Source organism: Acanthochromis polyacanthus, chromosome 14 (assembly GCF_021347895.1).
Source record: "Acanthochromis polyacanthus isolate Apoly-LR-REF ecotype Palm Island chromosome 14, KAUST_Apoly_ChrSc, whole genome shotgun sequence".
NCBI classification, from domain to species: Eukaryota; Metazoa; Chordata; class Actinopteri; family Pomacentridae; genus Acanthochromis; species Acanthochromis polyacanthus.
The window spans coordinates 8,538,138-8,564,116 of record NC_067126.1 but is presented as its reverse complement, the minus strand read 5'-3'; the positions used below and the strand labels follow the sequence as shown (position 1 = coordinate 8,564,116).

At 37.7% G+C, this 25,979-nt stretch overlaps 1 protein-coding gene across 1 annotated transcript in view; it reads left to right on the top strand.

The window, feature by feature from the left end:
* The window catches only part of pde1a (phosphodiesterase 1A, calmodulin-dependent), a 53,645-nt gene extending 43,349 nt beyond the window's left edge, over window positions 1–10,296 (top strand). Inside the window, exons 12-16 of the mRNA XM_022202926.2 lie at window positions 3,942–4,023; window positions 4,379–4,499; window positions 4,624–4,808; window positions 7,020–7,199; window positions 7,285–10,296. Of these exons, the coding sequence (XP_022058618.1) occupies window positions 3,942–4,023; window positions 4,379–4,499; window positions 4,624–4,808; window positions 7,020–7,199; window positions 7,285–7,340 (624 nt within the window). The 3' untranslated portion in view covers window positions 7,341–10,296. The remainder of the gene's footprint in view (window positions 1–3,941; window positions 4,024–4,378; window positions 4,500–4,623; window positions 4,809–7,019; window positions 7,200–7,284) is intronic.
* Window positions 10,297–25,979: the final 15,683 nt, after the last annotated feature.

Here is a 25,979-nt window from a genome sequence, read left to right as displayed (position 1 = left end):
AAGGATCCACCCAAGGATCTAAGGCTGCCAGCCGGCCCATACGTTAACAGATCAGAAACCTAGCTTGGGGTGAGATCCTGTCAAGCTGTAACTTGATCAGTAAAATCCTAAACTTAATTCTAAAACGAACAGGGAGCCAGTGGGGGGAAGCCAAGATGGATGTTTTGGACGAGTTGGAGGCGACAGAGTAGCTTTACAGGAATACGAGAAAGGAGGGACTTACAATAATCAAGACAGGAGAAGATGAGCATATGGATAAGTTTGTCCAGGTCTGAGTACGTGAGCATTGACTGTAACTTGTTCTGATTTGGAGGAAGCAAGACTGGATAACTTTGATGTGAGGAGTGAAACTGAGGTCAAGGTAAAAATCAAACGCTGAGGTTTATGGCAACAAGCTTTACGTTGGTGGGTAATGGACCAAGGTTATTGGCAATGAGATTGTTGTGTAGATTTGGAGAGTTAAAAAGTCATGAAGAAAGTTCGGAGAAATCCAATGTTTGATGTCACTGAGACAGTTAAGAGCAGCAGCTAGACCTCCTGGATCAGCAGGTCTATCTTAATAAATGTAACCAAAATAAAATGGAAATGGTTCATTTCACACATTTGCACCCTACACAGAAGAGGTCTCATGTTAATTTATCAGCTCCATAAAACAAAATCAAATTTAAAATAAACAATGTCTGTTACGGTTCTCTAGTGAGGCTCAGGGTACGAGAAATGACAAGTTAGTACAAGTGTAAAAGCTTTTATTTACACCACAAGGTATGACAACAAGATGAACTACAAATTTAACAAAATGACGAAGGGTCACAACACAACCACGAAAGGCAGCAAGGGAAACGGAAGTCCTCTAATGAGCTGGCAGATTAATAACACCAGGACTGGAAATGTGAACATGAAACAGTAGCCCATAAATGGTAAAACCCAGGCAGGAAAATAGGACACGAAAACACACCAACGCAATAAATAGAACTATACAAACCTTTGGATCACTAACCGGCAAATGCATGCTAGAAACAATGAGAATACAAACCTATGGATGGCTAAACGTCAAGCACAATACTAACCTACCAGTCTGGTAAGTTAACTAGCAGTCTGGCTCAGGGGTAGAAGAACTTGCTGGGTGGGAAAAGGGGTTTGAGCTGAGGGGTACTTGGCTGGTGGGAGAGGGTGACAGTGGAGTGGTGTTGGTGTGGCAGAGGTGGACGGTGGCGTGTCAGAACCAGAGGTGGGGTGTCCAGAATTCCAGAAGGCTGCAGATGGTGGAGTCCTGAGGTAGAATGTCCAGGAAAGCACAAGCAGGCAGGAGTCCAGACTGAAAGAGAGCACAAACAAGAATTAGCCAGGATTAAAAGCACAGAGAGCTAAACAGACCAAGAACTGTTGGTTGTTCACAGTTTGGTGTAAAGTAGTGAATGAAGTCTGCTTTTATGTCTTGAGGAAGTGGTTGACACTGACACCTGCTTGCGCCCGGCTGTCGCTGATTGGAATTGGAAACACCTGCTGCCTCCAGGAGAGGCTGCAGGTGTGACAATGTCATCTAAAACTATTGTACTTTAAATGCAAGTCTTTGTAATGTGCATTAACAAAAGTTTTAACATGCTTTTTTTTAATGAGTCATTGAACTATGATCTGTGAGAGAAAGAACACCATTGCACTAATATTGATAGCAATGGTTATTAATGGAGTTACCAATGAGATATAAACAATGTCTGTTGGGATTTTTTGGTTTCTGACAGTTTTGGATAATTAGTTGACTGTGAAACATCATTGCTGTTCATGAGAAACAAACCTAACAGGAGGGTCAAGCTTGAGTAAATGAAACCCTAATTAACTAAACTGGCTACAATAAAATCCACCTGCTTTTTAGTTTAAACTCTGATCATTTTCTGGCAATTTTGGCTCCAAAATCTTCAGGAAAACTATTCTTCCCTCACTTCATTCTATAATATTCATTGCAGCAGTTCATTTTTCAGAGAAAATCCAGCAAATACATCCCACTTGAGCCCTTAAAAAAAAAAAAAAGAAAGATCTACGAGAAATCTGTGATGTACCACGAGGTGATAAAACAGAGCTGTGAGTAGTGTGATGGCAAGATGTATAGGTGTTAAAATAACAGTTTTATAATCATGCACCATCAGAAGTTGTATCTATGGACTTAAATGTATGAAAACAGGTGAAGTTTATTACTTTTCAGAGATCGCATTAATGATGGTGTTAGAACGGGCGGAGAGGAACCCAAACAGCAGGCAGGCAGACAGATTGATAATAATAGGGGTTTAATAATAAAACAAAACACAAAAACTCTCCATATGGAAGACACAGGAACCAAACAGACAGGGCTAAACTGAAACGTGACTGAGGATAATGGCACTGGGCCGTGGTGGTGATCAAACTAAAACTAACAGGGAAAGGTGATTCGCACAAAAGTCCGGGGAACCGAGAGACAAGCAGCCGAGGAGTTCCGAGGTGGTGAAGGAAGAAAAAGCCAGCAAGGTAATCCATAAGGTGGTAATCCAAACAGCGATGTATGCATGACAGAGTTCCACAGTCAATGGCCCAGCATTGAGCTGTGAGGAGAGTCAGGCTTTTATCTGCCGGTGATTGCTGATCACCAGCAGCTGGGCTCCTTCACAGCTGTTCATAATTAGAGTCAGAGTACCAGAGTGGGAGGGCGTGACAGATGGACACTAAAGCAACCATATAATCATCAGTTTTTTGTATTTGTGAAGGTTAAGTTAAGCCAAATTTAAAGATTTTGTTGCCCTTCTATTTAGCTTTTCCCAAACCCAAGGAAATAAACCATGCTGTAAGATTTAGTAGAGCTGCAATAGTTAGCAGTCATATTTCCAGAAGACCTAATGATAACTCTAGAAAAGAACCAAAAGGCAAAGTGGACAGAGTCACTGGAAACTTAGGATATACTGATATATAAATGTGACCATTTGAAATTTCAACTCACACTGTCGCAAAAAGGAAGATTTAGTGCGACCATTTTGGTCGTGTTCTGGAGTCCTGATGAGGGAATGATAAAAAACTGAGTCTTTAGGCTGCAGAGGTTTCCATGCAGAGCAAAAGGAAATCAATCTCTTTTGCACCTCTTTCTGTTCTAAGCACCTCCCACTAGACTTAAACTTCAAATGTCTATACTGCTGGTACATGGAAACAAGATTAGTCATTTCAGTGTTTCCCATTGGTTGTCAATGGAAGCATCCAAGCAATAAATTGTGGCGCTGCATCGCCCGCTCCTCCTTTATGTAAGGTTGAGGGGCATCCAGTCACTACTCGATGCCTCTTCAGACTCTTTAAAAAAACATTTACGAGCTGTTGTCGATTCATAATGAAGATGGATTCAGCACCTGCAGGACTTGTTTCTCGCTTCAACTGTTTTCAGAAACACAGTTCGCTGAACTCCAAACAAGCCGCCATTGTGGCTTCAAAGTTCAACTCCACTCACTCTAGTAAAAGTCCTTCCACAAACTTTATTGGTGTTTGTAGTATCTCACCTGATTAGGGTGAAAAATGCCATTATTTGCTGTTACTGGCTGCATTTAATAAAGTCTGAAAACAGAGCCAAGAAGAAGTACAGTCGTCCACTTGAATACAACTTGAATTGTGTTTCTGAAACTATTTTGGTTCGTTTGAAATTTCCCCAGCAGTCTTGACCATCTCCTTTACTTATTTTACCAGAAATTGAGTTCACAACCAACTTTAACTTGATGTTTAGAACATTTGCAAAATAAAACTAATGCTGTACAGCCACTAACCACAAAGAGTACGATTTATTTGCTGGGTTTAAGAGTATTTTTACATGCAAGTCAAAAATGTGCATGCAAACAGGTGGATGGAAGCACAAACAACTGGTTCAAGTGGAAAAAAATGGACAGAAATAGCACTCAGAGGTGAATATAACAATGTATTGGTGACTCTATGTTTTCCAGGGAGACAAAGAGGTGCAACTCGGCCTTCCTTTTTCTCCTCTGTGTGACCGCAAAGCCACCATGATCGCCCAATCACAGATAGGTAAGAATCAGCATCGGCCAATCACAGCACCAGGAAGTAAAACAGAGTAAAAGACAATAATACATCAAGTTATTTTAACATTTAACAGCTACACTAGACATCTATACTTAGTCTTTGATTAGACGGTGCCACAGGTGTGACTTAGCAACCAGGCTAAATAATTTACCAAATTAAGCAGAAGAATCAGGAAAGCCTTGGATGGATTTGACTCACAAACTTAGCAAACAAATAGCTGTTGCAACCTGGTCCTGATCTGTAATCAGTGGGTGAGTTGTTAGGTTTTAAGAAGAAAAAAACTCCTGTTTATCGTTAATGTTGTTGCTTTTTGTCTCCATCCATCGTTCTCTGGTTGCAGGTTTCATAGACTTCATCGTGGAGCCGACCTTCAGTGTTCTGATTGACACAACAGAGAAGGTGATTGGTCCTCTGATAGAAGAGGACAGGAAGGCCAGAGAGACTGGAAACAGGAGGTCCAGGTACCACGACTCCTCATGCTGCCGTTAGAGGAGAAGAAATTCAGAATCAGTGAATTTAAATTAGATCTGTTTCCACTTTCAATGCTAACGACCAGCAGCGCTGAGATGCTCTGCTCTGTTCCAGTCTTACAGGAAGCGGTTCGGTTACCGTGGAGTCGGTGCAGAGACACAGCAGCAGTCGCCACGGCAACAGTGATGACGGACAGACAGACTTCTCTCTGACGGCCATCGACCTGCCGACTCTGAGGCTCCACCTGTCTGGTGTCATCGCCAGCAACAAGGACCGATGGAAGGAGCTTTCTGTGCACGGTACACACACACACACACACACACACACACACACACACACACACACACACACACACACAAAACTGAAAATCCATTCATGTAAATTGCTTTCTACATCAGCTTTGATGTGTGATGCAATGTTTGTGCAATTACTTTAAACAGGAAAAAAGGTGACTTTTTGTATTGCAAAGCACAATTTTTCTGATGTTTCATCTTAAAAAACTTCCACTGTTTCGCTGGAAGGACGCAAGAACTTTGATACGAATGGCTAATTCGTTGAAACACAGGCCTGCCTTGTTGCCTGGTCCAAGTCCTCTGCAAAACTTGAAATTTCGAGGTTGCTACTCAAAGGTTCCTTCCTGTAGTATAGATGAATCTGAACACAAAGATTCTGTACACTTTTTCTGCTTTTTCATCCTATTAAACTTCCACTGATGTTATTCTGTGTGAAAAACAAAAGACGTTGAAATCCCTGCAGAGCCTTGAATAGAAAAATGTCCATTTGTTTGCATAATTTATTGAACTGTGTCTCTTTGCGCCCCAATTTGCACTCTGTTCAACACAATTTATCGTTTTCATCTTGTTAGTTTTGTCCTTCACACTAAAATCTACATTATTTCTGCATAACTAAAACCATGTTAAGCAGGAATCTGGAAAGGCAAAATAAATCAATGAATTGGAGTGGGCCTAACTAATTAAAGTCTCAACTTGCATAACCAACAACGAAGCCTGTTAGATGGCCACAAACATACTTCTACATCAGTGGGGTCAAACTCATCTTAGTTCAAGGATCACATTCAGTCCATTTTAATCTCAAGTGGGCCAGACCAGTAAAATCAGAGCATAATAACCTGTAAATAACCACAATTCCACATTTTTCCTTTGTTTTAGTGGAAAAATGTTCACATTTAAGGAATTATCTTTTTACAAAACATAATGAACAACCTGAAAATTCTTAAGAAAAATAAATTCAATTCAACGATATTGTGCTTCAGTTCATCATTTACACATTACAACTTACAGATCACAGAGTGTCTACAAAAGAACAGAACATTTAGTCACAGGTATCTGGAACTGGGTGATATAGTATTTTATTTTATTGTCAAAATAACAAAAATCTGACAACAAAAACAATAAAAACAAGACAAAATATTACAAAAATGAGACACAAAATGAGACCAACAAATCACAAAGCAACAAAGAAATGGACAAATGACAAAAACGAGACAAAAAATGACAAAAGTGAGAAAAACAATGACAAAAAAATTAACAACACAAGCGAGACAAAAAACACAAAAAAGCAAAAATGATGCTCAAAACAACAGATAAAGCAAAACATAAAAAGACAAACATGAGACAAAAAGGGAACACAAAAACATGAGACAAAAGTTAGACAAAAGTCAGACAAAAAACAACAAAAACGAGGAAATATTACAGAAAAGACACAGAACGATCAAGGTGAGAAGCAAAATGACAAAAAACTAAACAAATGACTCGAAACAAAACAAAAAAGAAACAAAAAAGTCACAAAGCAACAAAGAAAGGACAAATGACAAAAACGAGATACAAAGTTACATAAATGATACAAACGAGACAAAAAGTGACAAAAACTAGAAAAAAAGACAAAAATATGAACAAATAGCAAATAAAGCAAAGTGCAAAATGACAAAAATAATACAAGAAAACACAAGCGAGACAAAAAGGAAACACAAAACGACAAAAACTTTAAACAAATGACAAAAATCAGACAAAAAAACAACAAAAACAAGACAAAATTTTACTGAAATGAGACGCAAAACGACAAAAGAACAATCTAGTATTTTACTTTATGATCAAAGCAACTTGTCATGGTCTAGAAATGATTTTAAATTTATGGTTTTACAAATTTACAATCTACAGTTAATGTCTTCTCTCTAATTTTCACATTTTACAAAGTTGTCCCGCGTCATTGGACCCTCTGGTGGCCCACATGCTTGACCCCCCTGTTCTAGAATATAATTACAATATAGTTATAATATAACATTAATGTAATTTAAACAGCAATATTAATGATTGGCAAAAGCGTAAAGTCTTTGGGAACTAGAAATAATCACATCTGGGGGAATTTTTGGATTAAAATGATCAAGGAGTTAACCAAACATTTGCTAATTGTTTATGTAATCGTTCAAGTGTACTAATTGACTAATCTTTGCTGTTTAAACGTAAAAATTGCTGTGTGTTTGTCATGAACAGAGCTGGCCGATAAAGAGCAGGAGGAGAAAGAGAACACTGAGGTCCAATCACAAGCCTCGCCCGTCCACACTGCCGCCGCCGAACACGCTTCCGACCAATCACAGAACTCCGAGGACCCCCCTCCACCTGAAACACAAGTTGAAGAGGCAGCTGACCCCGTAGATCACCTGACCTGGAACGGTACGAGCGTGACGTTAAAAACACAAACACTTTGTAATACTTTACCTCTGGGTGAGCTCACCTGTTGCTGTGGTAACCGTTGCAGGGGCGGGGCCGGGCGAGGAGAAGGGGGAGGACGATGAAGTGCCTGAAAACGCCTGACGACGCTCGGTGGTGAACTCCCCCACTGTATCTGACTGTGGCAGATCACCATGGCGACAGGTGGCACGGTGCGGTGACGACGAGGGACGAACTCTTTAGTTTAAACACAGCAGCTGACTCAGTGAGCCCTCAGCAGTCCCTCAGCGGTCCCCAGAGGGCCAGCAGACCTTATGTTTACAACCGACCAAGAAATATCACATTTATCAGATAACAGCTTCTTAGCAGCTTCATTGTTCATTCTCAGTGGTCAACATGTTTAGTGATTTTATTAGAGACTCAGAGGAAGCAGTTCACATTGAAAAAGGAAGAAATCAGGCAGGTGGAAACCAAAGAGCGGACAATGCAATGTTATCAGGAGGAATGAGTCATGGAGCTGTTAGGAGGCATCATGGAGGTTTTGTGGATGCAGCCGAGCACAGTCGTGTTGTTATACACCTCTTATAGTATGTTCTGAGTGTGAACAGTGACTGCTGCTCTGCTCTTTGTTCTGGCTTCAGCTAATAGAGCATTTTCAGGCCCTAATCTGTGATGCCAACACTGCCGAACAAAATTCAGTCGATCCTACAGGATGTTAGTCAGAACATTCTACAATACAGAATGATCTGACCTCACCTCGTTATCATTCTGCTGCAGCGGGGAAAAACACTCTGACTTGTCTGCATTTCTTTAACCCCTGTTTCGTCCTGCGGGTGAAAACTGACCAATTTTAAAGTTTGAAAATGTGGGAAAAAAATAGGTATTTTCACAGTGAAACTACTGATGTCCGCATTTTCAACATTTTTGGGAAATCTTTGAACATTTTTTGGTGGAAAAAAAGAAATGTTAAAAATGTTTATTTAGGGGCTGCACAGTGTTGTAGTGGTTAGCAATTTCGCCTTGTAGCAAAAAGATCCCCGGTTCAAACCCCGGGGTGGGCCTGGGATCTTTCTGCATGGAGTTTGCATGTTCTCCCTGTGCATGCGTGGGTTTTCTCTGGGTTCTCCGGCTTCCTCCCACAGTCTAAAAATATGCTGAGGTTAATTGATTTCTCTAAATTGTCCGTAGGTGTGAATGTGAGTGTGATTGTTTGTCTATGTAGCCCTGTGACAGACTGGCGACCTGTCCAGGGTGTCCCCTGCCTTCGCCCGAGTCAGCTGGGATAGACTCCAGCACCCCCCACGACCCTAGTGAGGATAAAGCGGTGTATAGAGGATGGATGGATGGATGTTTATTTAAGAACATTCGCATAGAAATCAACCAAAATCCAGCGAATTTCACTGGAGCTCAGCCCAGGATGTAGTGACAGTGCCCCCTCAAAAATACTCACAGATGGAATTGTTTCTTAGGTGAGAACTGTCATTATTAGAATGGGTAATTCGACTTAAAAATTAGCAGGATAAAACTTGAATTTTTCAGTGTGGAAGGGAGATTGTTGTTGTTTCCTGGAGTGAAGGGAAACTGGAAAATAGTAACACAAAAATATTGGAAGCCACATGAAATGTACGGCCGATTATACTCGCAGTCTATATCCGGTGACTAGACTAACAACAGGATTGTAGTCCCGCATAGCCAGAGAATGGTCTGGTCGTGCAGATAATCAAAATACTCGTGGTTGGAAGTGTTTTTACGGAAGGATGCGAGAACTATAATAAAATGGCTAATTCACCGTAAAAACAAGCAGGGCAGCCTTACTATATTATCTGAATCCTCTGCAAAACTTGAGACTTCCAGTATGGGAGGTCACTACCTGGAGGCGAACTAGCTGTTACTACTGCTGAGTCTGAACCGCTGGTCTTTATCTAAACTAACGTGAGTTTTTAGTTTAAATATTTAAACAAAGGACTTTGACACTGAACATTAAACATACAATACAATACATATACTACACAGTTAAGCTTGATTATTGCACCCACAGCCTATCAACTTAATTTTAGACCTTGTAATGTAAGATTTTAGCTCTTTCCCCTCTAACGTGACTCCTGTATGACATTTACTTATTTAATCATACATTTTTAAATCCACTTATTGAACCTGTTTGTCAGCTGATCAGAGAGGAGAATCAGCCGAAACAACTGTCAGAAATGAGGAGTTCCAGGATGAATGCAGCACATTTTCTGTCCTGTAAACAGAGCTTCACAAATTCAGGTATTTTATCAACGGCTAAATGATCGTAGCTATCAGAGCACATCCCTGCTTTAATGTAATCACCACTCCTCTATCACCTCCAGCTCTGTCACGACACACACCTGTTTATTTTGAAGTTGCAATCAAATTTGTATCCAAGTTGTGGTCAGATACTCTGACAATTGTGTCGCAGTGACTTTCAGAGATGTGTTCCTGTCAAAGTGCACGAACTAAAGCTGCAGTGATGTTTAAACCCTCAGAGAGCAGAGCAGAGCACCGGCTTCATCAGTGTGGATTTCTTTACACGTTTACACACGACTGCTCGGAAGCAAGTTTTTTTTTTTTAAACAACACCGGTTGTCTCGTTGTACTTTGGGCCGGTATGACCATCGGTTAGCTTAGCGTTGTCCTCTCTGCCATCGTTGTAGAAACTGTGGAGATCAGATCAGAAAAAGAATTCTCCTGTAAATCGCCGGGAGCTCCTGTACTGTCACATTTCCCGTGAATAAAAGAACAGCGCCTGCCCGTAGTATCACCATGGTGACGAGGGCAACACCGGTTTCTATAGCAACGGCCAATGAGCTGCAGGGTGGAACCAAAATGGCCGACGGTGGAAACTCTTTTAGGTCCTCTGAGCACTGTGTTCGTTAATGCAACGTGTGCTATAGTCGTTGTGTGCTCTTTGGCTCTATGTGTGTGTGAGGTTTTGGATGTGTGTGTGTGTGTGTGAGAGAGAGAGAGAGAGAGAGAGAGAGAGAGAGAGAGAGAGAGAGAGTGTGTGTGTGTGTGTGTGCGCGCACTGTTTTCTGTACAGCTGTTTTCTGTATTATTGTATTAAACATGCAGAACTCCAGTTGTCTGCTGTGAGTGTTTTATTCAGCTTTTACTGCTCTGCAAAGGCAAAACACGGTAACAGCACATTTGGTAGTTGAGTTATAACGTGTATTTGACTCTCTAACATCTATTTTACAAAACAATATTCCATATAAATGTGCAGTTTAAGTGAAAACAGCCCCTTAAATGTGCAACAGTCAATGTGTGGTTCTTGTTCCTTCCACCAGGGGGGAGCAGAGGCTTATTTTCATTTATGAGTTGTTTCTTTTTATCCACCGATTAATCCAGTTTGGAGGCATTTCAGGTGCCTGCAATTACAGCCAATCAGCTCCTGATTAACAGCTGCAGCAACACAGGAAAACACTTTTTGTTCTGTTCACCTAAAAACAGATGATCAGCAGGACTTTCATCAACAACATGAAGAAAATATGTTTCACTGGGATAAAAATAACACAAGCAGCAACCAGTTTAGTTTCATACATAAAAGTCATATTGTTAAAACAGAAAGTTTAATGCTGCGCTAATAGTTTTACACATGATTATCCTGTTGTTGTTTTAACTTGAAATTATTCTTATACTTTTAGGTTGACCTTCTGAACTTCAAGCTGGCTGTTTTTTCCTTTTGTGTCACATTTTTAGTCACTGTCAGATCATTTCTCATCGCAATATAAAGTCCTGCACCTCTGTAGATGACCAGGGTCAGTCAGGTTACTCAAGACAAACCAGTTTGATTCGGGCCAAAAATCCAGGAAATGAGAATCTTTGCAATCTTAAATCACACCTTAAAGTTGTGAAGCAGAATCCTGTAACTTGCAGATTATGCAGGAAGTGAATATGTTGTTTACAATGTGCCAAAAAATCTCCACAACAAAGGCGTCTTTGGCTGTTTTTTGTCAACAAACAAGCCACTGAAGACAAAATCAACATCACGTTTGGTATTAGGGGCATTTACTGACAGGTAAGATGCTGTCTTTTTCATGCCTTTGAAAAAGCTTCACAGTTTAGTCCTCAGCTTGCACTTTTTATGTATTGTTTGCAGCTTGTTTCTGCCCCCAAGTGGTCAAAAGCAGCTATTGCAGGCTCAAAACTATAACATTTTCAATTAATTCAAAGTTTTAGTTTGAAGTTGGGGTCTGACAATAAAAATCTTGATGTGAAAATGTAAAATAACACAAATGCCAACATTAAACTTCGTAGGAAATACCTTTATTGTAATACAATACTTTTTTTTGTAATATTTAGCCTTTGGTGTTGAGTAGCTATGCATCATAATCATTTATTTTACAATTTTTATTCAAGAAAAATCTCAGTCTAATAAGTGTATGCTCAGATAATCAGTCGATCTTTAGTTTGAAAAAAACTAAGACTGTGAACATTCCAGTTTGTTTATTTTACAGTATGTCACCACAAAATAAAGTCAGTAGATCCTACAGGAAGTTAGACTATTCTTCAGTCCAGAATATTCTGACCTCACATCATTATCATTCTGCCACAGTGGGAAAAACCCACTCTGACTTGTTTCTATTTCTTTAAACGCAGTCACGGTTGTTTTTAGAGGAGCTAAACCCGGGATGCAGTGATGGTGCCCCCTTAAAATAGTGCCAACTGGAATCATAAAGTTAGACATCTTCAAACTCTACACAAAGTGGCTTTAATTTTACGTTTTGTTTGTCTTGATTTGACCACAAAAACAAATCTAAAGATAATTATAATTCCTGAGCCACAGATGACTTTCACCACAAGACTTCTGACTCCATCTGGTTCGATGAAAGCTCATAAGTAGCTCGTTCATTGGATTAAACATGATTTACTCCACGGTTAGTGTCACTAAGTCGTTTGTTAGCGTATCAGATCTCAGCCTGACTCAGCAGAGCTTCACTGGGAGTTCAGAGTCCTGTGAAGTCTGTCCAGGCTCGTTAGAATTAAGACTATAATTCTGATTGTCAGTGTTTTGCCAGCAGGCTGAGCTTGTGTCAGCAGCAGAGAAGCCGTCAGCTCTGCCAACCTAATCTAAGCGAGTGGCACGGCCCCGACCAAAGGCTGGGCCCTGATCACTTTCTTAAAATTCTTCGATTTACTGTATGCTTTGCCTCAGTAGTGTCCCACACATCGACTCGATTTATTGATCCGGAAATCAAGTTATTGCAGCAGCTTCGGAGAAAGCAAGCGTAAGCACATACAAGTACAGGGGGGACAAATACAGAAATATAAAACCATGGAATTATTCTGTGATGGTTGTATGTGAACAATATACAAGTAGACTACTTAATAAGTCTGTTTTATGCTCTTTTATAGACTCTGTTTACTATCTAATTCCATTTTTCTGCAGCTAAAATAAAAGCTGCTGATGCATGATGTCCATCACAAGCAATTGGTGCACAAACCCCAAAATCTTTAGATTTTTCCTTTTAATGCACCTTTAACCAACAACAATGACTAGATACTGAGGGTCACTTCTTCTCAATGGAGTTTTTATAAAACTCAAATTTCATGTCAAAAGAAGAATGAAAATAAGGGGTTATTGTAAAAATCTTGTAATAAAACTGTAATATTGTCAGAGATTGAGTTCAAAATTGAGAATGCTTGACGTAAACAGATGAAAAATACTCTGCACGTTAAAAGTTTTGGTTCTGAATGTTAACATAACTTTAACTGCAGTTAAATGCAGGATGCCCCTGAAGTCTGAACACATAGGAAATCTCACTGACTATAATTTTTTTGCATCCACAGATTAAATATGGAATTGTCGAAAGAAGAAAAAACTGAACTGGTACTTCTCAATGGATGTGAAGGATGGACAGATGGAAAGACAGGGCTGAGGCTGAGATTAGGGTTAGGGAAGTGATTTTTGGGGCTAACGTGAATTTCAGCCATATGGTCGTCCAGAACAGGGTTTGTCCATGACACTGCCTGTTTTTAAAAACTTTTTAAGCACCTTCGCCACCATGCTCAAATCAAGTTTAATCCTTCTTGGATGACGACTTTAAATTCATCTGCTGTCTTTCCATATGTCCATCCAAGTACCAGTTCAACTCTTTCTTCTTTTCACAAAGTCATATCATATCATACCATGTTTAGGCAAAAGAATTATAGTTATTGAGATTTCCTGTGTGTCCAGACTTTAGGAACACCTTGTAGACAATATTTCTTCCATGTGACTGAAACCTTTCTGATCAGTTTGCACATCTTAACTGTTCACATTGATGCTAACTGGTTTCAAGGATTTTTATTCATTTATTTAGACTCGAGAATCATTGAGGGTGAACCCTCATTTGCAATGATGTCGAGCAATTCAAAAGATAACAAGTACATCAAGAAGATCACAATACATAAATTACAAATGTACATCAAATTCAAGAAAAGCAAGTACATTCAGAACAGAAAAAATCCAGCAACAGATGTTGGAAATGTCTGTGATTTAATCACAATCTAATTTTTACAACAAGCCTAAAGTACTTCTGACCGCTGTAAAATGTTTGATCTGATGTTTTCCAACGTTATTGAGAAAATTTGGTTTAGTCAGTAGAAGAAAACAATCGAAATGGACCAACACTCTGTCCTGGGAGAAATTTTTCTTTCTGATTAAGCAGAAATTTCATCAGCACATAATCTTTAAACGTGTGAAATGACCTTTACAGCTCATCAAGAGCTGTAAATCATTTCAAAGTTCACCCAAAAGGCCGAAAGTCAATATATTAAAGTCTAAAGCAAAGAATGGTGAAAGAGACCAGAGAAGAAACCAGAAAGAAAGATAAATAATAATCACAAAATAAAACTTCATTAAACTCCTGAAATAAGTTATTTTGCCAGGAAACAAAGCTGCATCACATGAGAACGAATGCAAGAAGCAAAACGACTGAAGAACACACGAAAGCTACTTTAAATGTTCCTCGAGTGAGACCGCTGGTTAAAGAAGATCCAACCTTTGCTTCTTTAGTTCCAGATCTTTGGAAAAACCTTCTTCTTTCACCAAACATTCACATTTTAAAGGAAAATCTCAAGACAAACACATTTTCAGAGGCTTTTTTAGTGTTCTTAATGTCTTAGTGTCATGTATTTAGGGGTTTTTAAAAGTTTTTGGCTTGTCTGATAGCATGTACAGAACCTTCGACAAGTCAGGTTATTTTAAAACATGCTGCTTACACTTGATTTGATTTAATTTACGGTCAAAATGACGTTGGAGCACCACAAGTGTCTGTTCTGGAGCCTTTTGTTGTCAGTGTTTTTGGGCTCCAGATGCAGTTAATCTGACGTTTTCTGTAGAGAACAAGAAAAAGAAGTGGATCCAACAAGTATTATTTAAAAAGAAATACTAGTTTTTGAACTATAAATCATTCAGCAAATGTCTGTAAAACCCAAGAATAAACTTATTCAGACATATTTTTAACACACCTGCAGGTAACGTCCACTAATGTGCAGTGACTCTGATTTTTTATTCTGCATGTTTTCTGGCTTCCAGCTGCTGAATCTGTTCTGAAACCCGAACCTAAAAGCTGCTCTGAACTTTTAAACGGCTGATTCTTTGTCGCCAAGAAGGAAAACAAGAAAAAGACTTGAAAGTGAGTCCAGTTTTTAATATGTGATCAAAAACAAGAACTCCTTAAGCTTCATTCGAGCAGCAGGATGAGAATCGACTCAGGTGGTTTCTGAACAGACGGAGTAGAAAAAAAGAAAAAAGAAGAAAAACCAGGTTGTTGCCGCTCGTTCAGCTCCAGTGAGCAAACATGTCTCCTCTGAAAAGGGTCTTTTCCTCTCCGCTCTCAGATTCAAAGGTTTAAGCTGTTTGAAAAGCCTTTTGTCAGCTGGGAATCCCTTTATTTAAACAAAAGCTGAAGTGACGAAGCCGGAGCCTCCTTCAAAATCTAGAGCAGGTGCAATAAAACAGGAAAATGTGTCTGCATCACTGCACTGATGTTCCCTTCATGGATGTGTGAGTGACAGATCGGATCTGGTGTTTATTTAGGACTCAGAAACACTCAGCTGTATAGAAGAAGATGAAAGGAATCCATAAGTTTAGCAGTGAGGTCAAATATCGTCAGGAACAAAGACCAATAAAAAGGTTTATTTACTGCTTTGATATCAGAAAATGGAAATCTGACCATCTTGTATTGTACATGAGGATGTTTGATGTCAGTTGTTTTGTTATTTTCAAAGTTAACTAACCAGCTATTCTGACTCTGTGGATGTTGACTGAGGGTATAAACCTGCCACTGACCGTTTATTGAACTCTGTCATCAGGCTTGTTGAGGTGAACTGTGCAGGAAGTGGAGTTACAAATCGACAGTAAAGATAAGCAGTTTCCAGCAGCCTTCAGTCTGTGAACGCTAAAGGAGATAATGTGACTGACAGTGCACTCTGCTCTAATTTCTTCAGCAAGTTCAGTGCTTTCATTATTAAAAGGTTCATTTTATGAGGGGTCGATGGAATCCATGATTTTAACTGTCCTGCACATGTCCTCATCTTTGTCACACACTGGTTTATTAAAATCTTCTCTGACAAATATGACTTTTTACACAGCCTGCAGTAGTTTAAATTGCAACAGTCTTAACACTATAAAATACTTCCTTTCCCTATGAAATATGTCTTCTTGTTATAAAATGCATCTTAACATTATAAAATCATAACTCTGTGAAAAATACATCTTAACAGACTATAATCTACATTTGGAAACCAAAAAACATGTCTTAACATTCCAAAATATGACTTACCACCATAAAATACATTTTAACACTAAAATTCATTTTAATTTACTAGAAACTACATCTAGATACTAAAAAACACATCTTAACACCATAGAATATGTCTTGATGGCACAAAATGTGTCTTAATACTAAAAAATTGTCTTAACAGACTACAGAATACATCTTGACACCATAAAATATGTTTTAATACCAGAAAATTCCATTACTCTATGAACATGAAAAGCACTCAGAGAGCAGTACTCTGCCAAGGCTGCTCAGTCTTTGTATGATTTCCTACCGATAAGTGAAGTTTTGCTTCTGAATGCTATAACTTTATCTGCAGTTAAATGCAGGGTGCCCCCAAAGTCTGAACACATGGGAAATCTCACTAACTGTATTTTTTTTTGTATCCACAGATTAAATATGGATTTGTCGAAAGAAGAAAGAATTGGACTGGTACTTCTCAGACAGTGGTGGATCTGTAGTAGGATTGCAATCATGTGATTGTCAGCAGGCAGCTGATGTAGTGTTCACTTATTATCTCACAATGATACAGAAATCTGTAACAAATCCATGGATCCAGATGATAAGCTGCATCACTGCCAAAATCTAATCACTTGGTCCTTGTGTAATTTCTGACCTTCCCTGAAAATTTCATCCAAATCGGTTAGTCTGTTTTTGAGTAATGTTGCTAACAGACGGACAGACAGACAGACAAATGTACACCGATCAGGCCCGGACTGGCAATCGGGAGAGGCGGGACTTTTCCCGGTGGCCTGCCTCCTTATTGGCCTGCCTGGACAGGGTAATGAAAAAAAGTTGATCGGCTTTTTGGCAGACAGGCCAGAGACAGCAGCGCCAGAAGCCTTACAGAGTACACGCCCACCCTCCTGTCACTCACACAAAGCAAGTGCTCTGAGCTCTAAATCAGAAGGATAGGGATTGGTCAAAGTGACATTTTTTTAGAAGAAACATGCCATGATTGGTTAGTTGCTTTATGGCCCGCCCCTTCATAGCGAGAACGGGGAAGCATGCACTGCAGAGCGGTGATATGAGTGAGGCCAGAGAGTGGAAGGAGTGAAGATTATGGAACACCCTGAGAAAGCTGGCGGCAAAAAACGAGAAAAGACGAAGAGAAAAGGTGGACATGAGAGGGAGATGGAGAAGAAAAAAAGGTTGCTCGAGGAGGAAGGGGCAAAGTGTTATAAAATAACACACATGTTTCATCAACCCCCGCCCAGGTCCAGCAGTGTACAGTTGAAAATAAATGATGCTGCTACTTCAAGTAAGTTTACAAACGGTCGGTTCTTCTCAGGATTGCGTCATCATACTTCAAAGGCCAAAATATAATAAAAAATGTCTGGCCCAAATAAGCTCCACAGGTGTCAGGTGGGTTGCAGGAAGCCTGAAAACGTTTGAGACCCCCTCTTCAGGTAGGATAGGCAGTTGACTTACAATTTTCAGTTATAAAATGAACATTGGTGTTTGCATATACTATTAGCTAAGACCAGCTGACATCTAAATGATTTGCTGACAAAATAATATATATTTTTTTAATTCCACATGTTATATAAATAATAGGAAAAGGAAAACATTGGAAAAATTGGTGAGGGTAGTGAAGAGATTACAGAAGAGAAAAGTACTGGACTGTATGGAGCTGTCGTTATGGTTGCGTTTAATAGACTTACTGTCTGTTTAGTAGTGTTGTAATTGCTATAACATACTGTAAAAGACATATTTTTGGAAGGAAAAAAAACAAAATTTTGGTGCATTATCCCACGTGACACAACCCTTGTGGTGGCGGAAGTGGCCTGACTGATTGGAAATCTCCCGGCCTGAATTTCCTTCCCAGTCCGGCCCTGACACCGATTGTCACATGACTCTGCCGTGTTCCTTAATAGACTATAAACTACCTCTAGATACTAAAAAAATATATCTTAACACTATGAATCATGGCTTTTCACTATAAAATACATCTCAGCGGCATAAAATATGTGTTGACGGCATAAAATGTGTGGTAACGCTAAAAAATACGTCTTAATACCAAAAAAATGTCTTAACAGACGAGGAAGTACATCTTCACACTAAATTCATTTTAATTCTATAAAATATGTCTTAACACTATAAAATACTTCTTGAGACTAGAAATCTTTTTTTAACACTATAAAATTCTTCTTAAGTTAGAAACTAAAAAAAATGTCTTAACACTGTAAAATACACCAAATACAAAAATTTAACACTTTCATATGCGTCTTAATTCTAGAAAACAGGTTTTAACACTAGAAATTATGTCTTAACACTGTAAAATACATGCTTTCTTTGTCTTCCACACTAGAAAACACGTGCTGACATGAGAAAATACATTTTTACAGACTGTGAAATATATGTCAATATATCAAATAACCGTCAGAAAACTGTCTTCAATCATCTCTCGTCTGTTTTCTATTCTGGTTCAGTGCAAAGTATGATGGGACATGCTGTTGCTTAGTGACCATCAGCTGTTCTCTACTTCTCACGCTGCATTGTGGGAAACTTTGAGTGACTGTACAGGGTGGAACTATTGGAACCTACCATTCAGAAAGAACTATGTAGTGAGTAGTGACTGATTTCAGACTCATTCCTGGTTTTACAGCCTTCAGATGAATCCTGCTTCCTTTGTTAACCTTCTTTATCACTGAGCTGCTGCACAATCTAAACCAGAGTGTAAAAACCCAGAGCAGGTAACAGCTGATGACCAGAAACAGGCAAAAAGAAAGGGATGGCTGGACTTCAGAGGCCGATGTGATGCTGTGAGGAAAGCGGCTGCCACTTATCTCTGTGTTTGGATGTGAATGAAGCTTCTGTCTCATTGTTGACTCTCAGTGTGTCTGTTCTTTATTCGGGCCGACGGCGTGACTAATGCCATCAAACCGAGCGGCAGGAAGAGGCCTCGCTACACTCAGGATCATAATAATTGGATTGTGAATGCGGTCATTTAGTTTGCTGCTGAAAGGGAACCTTATTAACTGTGTTTGTTTCATCACCCACGTTCAGTCACCTCAACGAGAGCCGCAGCTGCATAGAAACCAGAGCTGAACTCGTTGTCGAGGAAACTCATGATGTTTAGCACAAAAACAAACAGTTATTGGTGCCAGTCGGACATGTGGGGATCAAAATTTGACATATTTCTGCTCAACTGTGACCGAAAAGAGCATCAGATTTTCACACAGAATCTGAACGATAAAGAGAAACCAAACGAGACACAAGTATTATGAAATTCATGGGGAAATGATTCAGTTTTACATTCTGTGATGAATCCTGGAAGGCAGTTGATGTGGAGTTTTTCTTCTTGTGAAAGTAAAGATTATGAGAATATTAATGAACTAATCGACAAGTTGATCTGTAAGCAAACAACTGTTTCCCAAAATGTTCCCAAAAAGTTCCTCTGCATTGTTTTTACCACTTCTTGTCATCATTTGACAAAAGCTGGCACATTTTCACATGAAAAAACATTTATTTAAGAGCACATTGGACACGCAATACAATATAAATAAACCTAATGTAAACGCACTTTGAAAATGCAATAGTAAAATAAAATGAAAATGGATCAAAATAAAATCATAATCGTTCATAGACAGAAAAAATGATAAAATGAAATAAAATAAAATAAAAATAAATAAAAATAATAGAATCATCGGTTGTACACATAAAATTTGATAATATAATAAAATAAAACTAAAAAAGATTTCAATTGTAAAGTCATCGGTTGTAAACCAAAAAAACAATGACAATAAACAATGAAATAAATTAAAATGAAATAAAACAAATAGATTGAATAATCAAATCAATATTGGTCATAAAAAGACGACAATAAAATGAAATAAAATAAAAATAGACTAATATAAAATCATCATTGGTTGTAGACAAAAAAAAATGATGAAATGAAATGAAATTACAGAAAATACAATTTAATTAAAATAATACAATCATCATCAGTTGTAGACATGAAATATGATGATAAAACTAACAAAAAAAGATTAAAATAATGAAATTGTCATCAAAGACAAAAACTATAGTAATAAAAATAGAAATAATAAAATCATCATTGGTCATAGACAAGAAATATATTACAAAATAAAATAAAATAAAAATAGATTAAAATAATAAAATCCTCGATTGGAGACAAAAATATAATAAAATAAAGTGAAAATATATTAAAATAACAAAATCATAATTATAAACAAAAATATGGTAATGAAAAAATTTAAATCATAAAATCATTATTGGTCATAGACAAAAATATTTGACAAAATAAAATAAAATAAAAAAATCCATGAAAATAAAATTATTGTCATAGACAAACAATATTGTGATAGAAAACTGAAATCATAAACTTATCATCATTTGTAAACTAAAAAAATTGATGGTAAAATAAAATAAAAACAAATTATAATAATGCAATCAATATCATCATAGACCAAAAACATTTAAGAAAATAAAACAGATTTAAATAATAAAGCTATAATAGATCATAGACATAAAATATGATGATAAAAAGAAATCATCATTGGTTGTGGACAAAAATGTATAACAAAATGTAATAAACTAAAAAAATAGATTAGAATAATAAAATCATCATCAATAAAAGAAATCTGATTTTAACAAAATGACCCTAAGTCGTAGAAAAAAAATACGATAGATTAATAAATAAAATAATACAGAATCACACAGTGCTTGTGGATCGTTCTGTCGCAGATATTAAATATCACTCAAAGCCCCAGATGACGTACTGAAACATCTCATTTTGTCCACAAATCAAAGATATTCAGTTTACAGTCAAAGAAAAGAAAAGAAACCAGAAAATATTCACATTTTAGAAGCTGGAATCCAGATATTTTCAGTTTGTTCTTGCACAGAAAAACTCATTCAAACCAATTAATCGGTTTTGAAAGTAGCTGAAGGTAAATTATTAGCTGATGAAACTGATTGCAGCTCTGTTATTATTCTGTGAGAATATCTGCTCTGTTGTTCCTGCTGAAAATAAGAACCTCTGATGGAAACACTTGAGCTCTGAGGTTCTGCAGCTCTTCAGCTCCACCTGTGAGCTCCATTCTAATGCTCTGCAGACGTGTGTCGTATCTCCACTCAACACGCTCATGAGCAGAGAATGAAGTGCTTCGCTGCGAGGAATGGGGACGTGATGGAGATCTGAGATGCTCTGAAGTGCTTCGGTCCCACACTGAGAGATTCTTCGTCGCTGAAATGCATTTCTGATGGGAGGAGATGGCAGCTGATGTCAACGGCTGTGTGACGTTAACACGCCGCTAACACATCTGTTCTACTCTCCAAGAATACAGTGGAGTTCCTCATTAATCTCCTCTTTCATCAAATATTTACCGTCTTCCTCGTATTTGCTCGAGTCCCACACGACTTCAGCAGAAAGAGAGTCATTGAAAGTCTGTATCTCGTGGATTCGATGAGCAGTAAGTTAAGCGTGATGAAAATCAGCTCTCCGGAGTGTTTCTTCCTCTTCACATAGATGATCTGTTTGTTTCTTGTTGTCTGCCTCCGGAGGAAACAGTTGATAGGATGAGTCTCTCAGTCTGCCAACAATAAATGTGATTTGATTTTATCGTTTCGTGTCTTCCTCATCCTCCTGCACAGACGTCTATATAGAGCAGAGGATGGAGACAAAAGGGATAGTACATTTCCATTTCATTTTAGATTGTATTGGTAATAAAAAAAAAAAAACCTTATTAACCAAGAAAAAAGTGAGTGCTGGATACCTGTCTTTTCATATTATTTGTAGTTTTTGCTGTGACCTGTGAAATATGAAATATCTAAGGTCAAATTTAGCAGTTTGACAGAGAAAATCAGTTTAACTTTCTTGTCCTGGTGTCCAGAACTTATTGCTTTTCTTCTTTAAAGCACCACTTGTATTACAGCAGCTGCTATACCCTATACAAAAGCAGTCAACCCAATATACTTTAAATCCTTTTTCCAAATTCTTCCCCAACAATAAAGCAGGTAATGAGCAATAGAAGATATCGAGAGTTTTGGACATCCATACAGCAGTAGAGAATGGTCTGACTGCACCTCAAAGAAACACTCTGGTTTGTTTGTATTTCTTGAAACCAATCAAAGTCATCCTGAGTGGTGGTTTAGCCCAGGATACAGTGATGGTGCCCCAACTGAACCAAGCTGCTTTACTGCACCATCCAAACCTTTAAAACATTTTCCAGCTGCTGTTCAGAGGTTGTTGCTTCCTGTAACAAAAGGATCTAGAAAATTATAGTACAAAGACAGTAAAGAGAGAGGGGAAAGCTAAATGAAATGTGTAGTGAAAATGGCTAAATTTCCCTTGAAACATTCATGTGGTGAATCAAACAAACTGAAAACTGAAATGTACTCGAACACAATGAAGCTTGATCTAAAATGTAGTCGACCAGGAAAACTTTAAATCCTTTATTCAAATCTGACCCCAACAATAAACACTTTTATAGGCAAAATAAGATTTCCCAGTCGTTGCCCAGTTCCAGTCGAATGTGCCTGAATATTGGACATCTATTCAGCAGTGGAGAATGGTCTGACTGCACCTCATTCAACTTTAAAGGAGAATGAATCACTCCAGTATATCTGGAATCAATCACAATCATCCTGTGTGGTGTTTAGCCCAGGATGCAGTGATGGTGCCCCAATTGAACTAGCTTACTGTATTGCACAATCCAAATCTTCTGTAAGAGGTTGTTGTTGTTGTTGCTTCCTGTAACCAAAGGGATTTTGAAAATGACAGTACAAAGACAGCGAAAAAGGGAGAAGAAAGTCAAGTGCTCATAGAAGAAATGGTGGAATTCTGCTGGAAGCCTTCATCTGGTGAGCCAGACTAATTGAAATATACTACAGCGTAGTTAAACCCAATCCAAAATGCAGGTGTTTCAAAAGAATTAAAATGCTTTATCAAAATTGTACCCTACAAATAAACCCTATTATAAGCAAAAGAAGATGTTCCGGTGTTCGCTCAGTTCCTGATGAATGTACCTGAATATTGGACAACTGTACAGCACTGAAGAATGTCTGAATGCACGTCATTCTGCTACAGTAGGGAAAAAACAACCCAAAACACTTTTTTGTATTTTATGAAGCCATAATCATCCTGGGTGGTGTTTAGCCCAGGATGTAGTGATGCTGCCCCAGTTGAACCAAGCTGCTTTATTGCATGATCTAAATCTTCTTAAAATAATTTTCAACTGCTGCTCAGAGCTTGTTGTTGTTGTTTTCTGTAACAAAAGGGATCTCGAAAATGATCATATGAATGTAGTAAAAAGAGAGGACAAAGCCAAGTGAAATGGCAGCGTTATGCTTGAAGCCGACATCTGACTAATTAGACTTTGATGCACAGACTTGAGCGCTAATCTGCTTAGACTGCATAGAGCTTGGAGTTGGTCTTAGTTCCTCAACACTGAAAAGTTCTGTGCAGACATCTCAAGAAGTGTCAAGGATCACATCTATGGTTTTTTTGTAACACTTTATCCAAAAATAAATGCACAAAAGTGTGTTTAGAAAATCTGCAATTTGAGTGCAATTTGCATTTGTGGCTGCCGAATGTACTACCTACAGTAATAAACTAGAAAAAGTTACATTTCTTTTTCAGTTAGTAAACTACATTATTACAACTACTTTGCTTGGCGATAAAAGTTATCTTATTGGCTTGCTTCAGGGGTTAAAAAACACTCTATTTGAAAAACCTGTATGCTACTATGTTTAATCTCGACATGTTTTGGAAAAATGTGAATATTTAGCCATAGAATACATGTTTAATTTCTATTTTTGTAAGTTCTAGTCAAGCAGCAACCTAAAAATAAACCTAAAGTGGAACATCTGCAGTTCCAAAAGTGACTCAATCCTCACAGACCTCCATGTTAAAATGTCCAACTTAAATAAACATATTTACAACTTGGTGCAAGAAACAGTTTTGGTCTCTGTAGCTGAATTGTCCAATCAGGACAACTATCCTGGGAATGAATTTTGTAGAACTCATCTGTTTAAATTGTATTAAAGCCTAAAATGATGAATAAATAAGTGTGTGGCTGCTTTAAGTCACAGTTAGCTACCTTTAAACTTATTTAAAATATGCTGTTTTAGACCTTTAAACCCAAGCTACTGCTGCCTCTTCTTTGCATCTAGTTAGTATTCAATCTGTACAATGTCTCTTTTTAAAAACCAGAAACACATTTTATAGAGCTGAATTAAAGAGCTCCACAGACCAATAGTTTGCATAATTAATCTCTGTCATGTTATATTAGGATTTTAAGCCTTTTTTTACGATCTATTTTGTCTCTACAAGTACACACTGTGCGTCCAAACTGAAATAACTCGATTTTAAAAGCTAGTGAAGATGCCAAAGTTTGCAGAGTTACCACGACGTCAGCTTGAATTCCAGGCATGTAGACCATGAATGGTGCAAACGTGGAGTCAGTGAAGGGGACACAGCTGATTTAATACTGTCAGACAGTGTGGGATGAGGGGGGTTGTCTCATTTTTAAAGCTACAAAAGAGGAGGAGAAACAAAGTGGGAGCTGGATGTTACAGTGCAGGGTTGATTTGTGGAGACGGCAGAGATAATTATGAGGCTTCTTCCCGCCCTCTGCTCACAGATAACTGGAACTGGGTGTCAAGAAAGAGAAATGTTTGGCTGTTTCAGAACATTGATGCTTCAGAGAACGTCTGATAAACCACAGAACAGGTGAGTTAATATTGTGAGATGTAAAGAAAAGTGAAGAAACAACAGTGAGGAGGAGGAAGTGGGGGAGGATTGTAAAAACATGCTGGAGCTTCACAGGAGCAAAGAAAAGAAAAAGCAATGTGAAAAGTCTCGGAGCAGCAGAGCAGCTTCTACTGTGATCCAAAGCAACCTTGAATAACATTTCCAGCAGGTTTCTGTCTCTGTAGTGACTCCAACGTATAGAGAGCTCCTTCATATTCTCGTCATGAACCTCGTATAATAAGAAAAGGCTCTTTAAATCTCTCCTATGAGCCACTTACCAGTGAACAGCTTGGAGTGATTGTTGCTTTCGGCCCAAAGCATTCTGTAAATGTTCAAAGAAATGTATGAAAATAACAGCAATTTAAATTTAATACAGTAAAACTGCAGTATAAGGTTACACAATGTGAAATAAGGACATACTGTTTGTAAAAATACAGATTTTTGATGTGGACAGTATTGTTTTTTTGTTTTTTTAAAGTCAACATGTAAACTAACACTTTTGTTGTAATTTTATTAGATATTATCTGTTACATAATGATTCCGTTACCAGTTTTTCAATCATCCATATATAGTTTTTTTTTCTTTTTCAAATAATGGCAGCAAAACTGTAAAATTATATTTCTGGCTGATATAAATTAATTTTTAATTTTAAAAATAATGTCATTTTATGATTCAAAACATTTTAAAACAATACATGATTAACTAAAAAAAATACACATTTTTAATGTGTACATTATTTACAATATGGCATTTTAAACAGTTTTTTTCACAGTCAAAAGGTAAATTAATACTTTTTCCCCATTTATCAATTTTTTTTTACTGAATATTTTCTGTAATTTAACAAAACTGGTAATTATTTTAACTGTTATTTTACAGGTTTTATTTACCTTTTTTGAAAAAAAAAACTTCAATATACACATGATTTCTTTAAAATAAAAGGAAATATTTGCAAAATAAGGATTAAAAAAATCTGATAACATTAAAAAGTGTAATTTATGGTACAATTTTGAAAAAGAATGAAATTAGTATTTTTGATGTGGACGATATTTATATATTTGGGCTATTATTTTTTCTACACAGTCAACAAATGAATATATTTTTACTTTGATTTGTTTTGACTTCACTAGTTATTAACTGTAATTCAACAAAACAGTCAAAATCTGTAAAATATCAATAAAAAATATTTACTTTTCAGTCCTGAATTAGCAAAATTTCCCTTTCAAATAACAGCAAATATCTGTACAATAATATTTTTTAAGCTGATTCTAATACAATAAG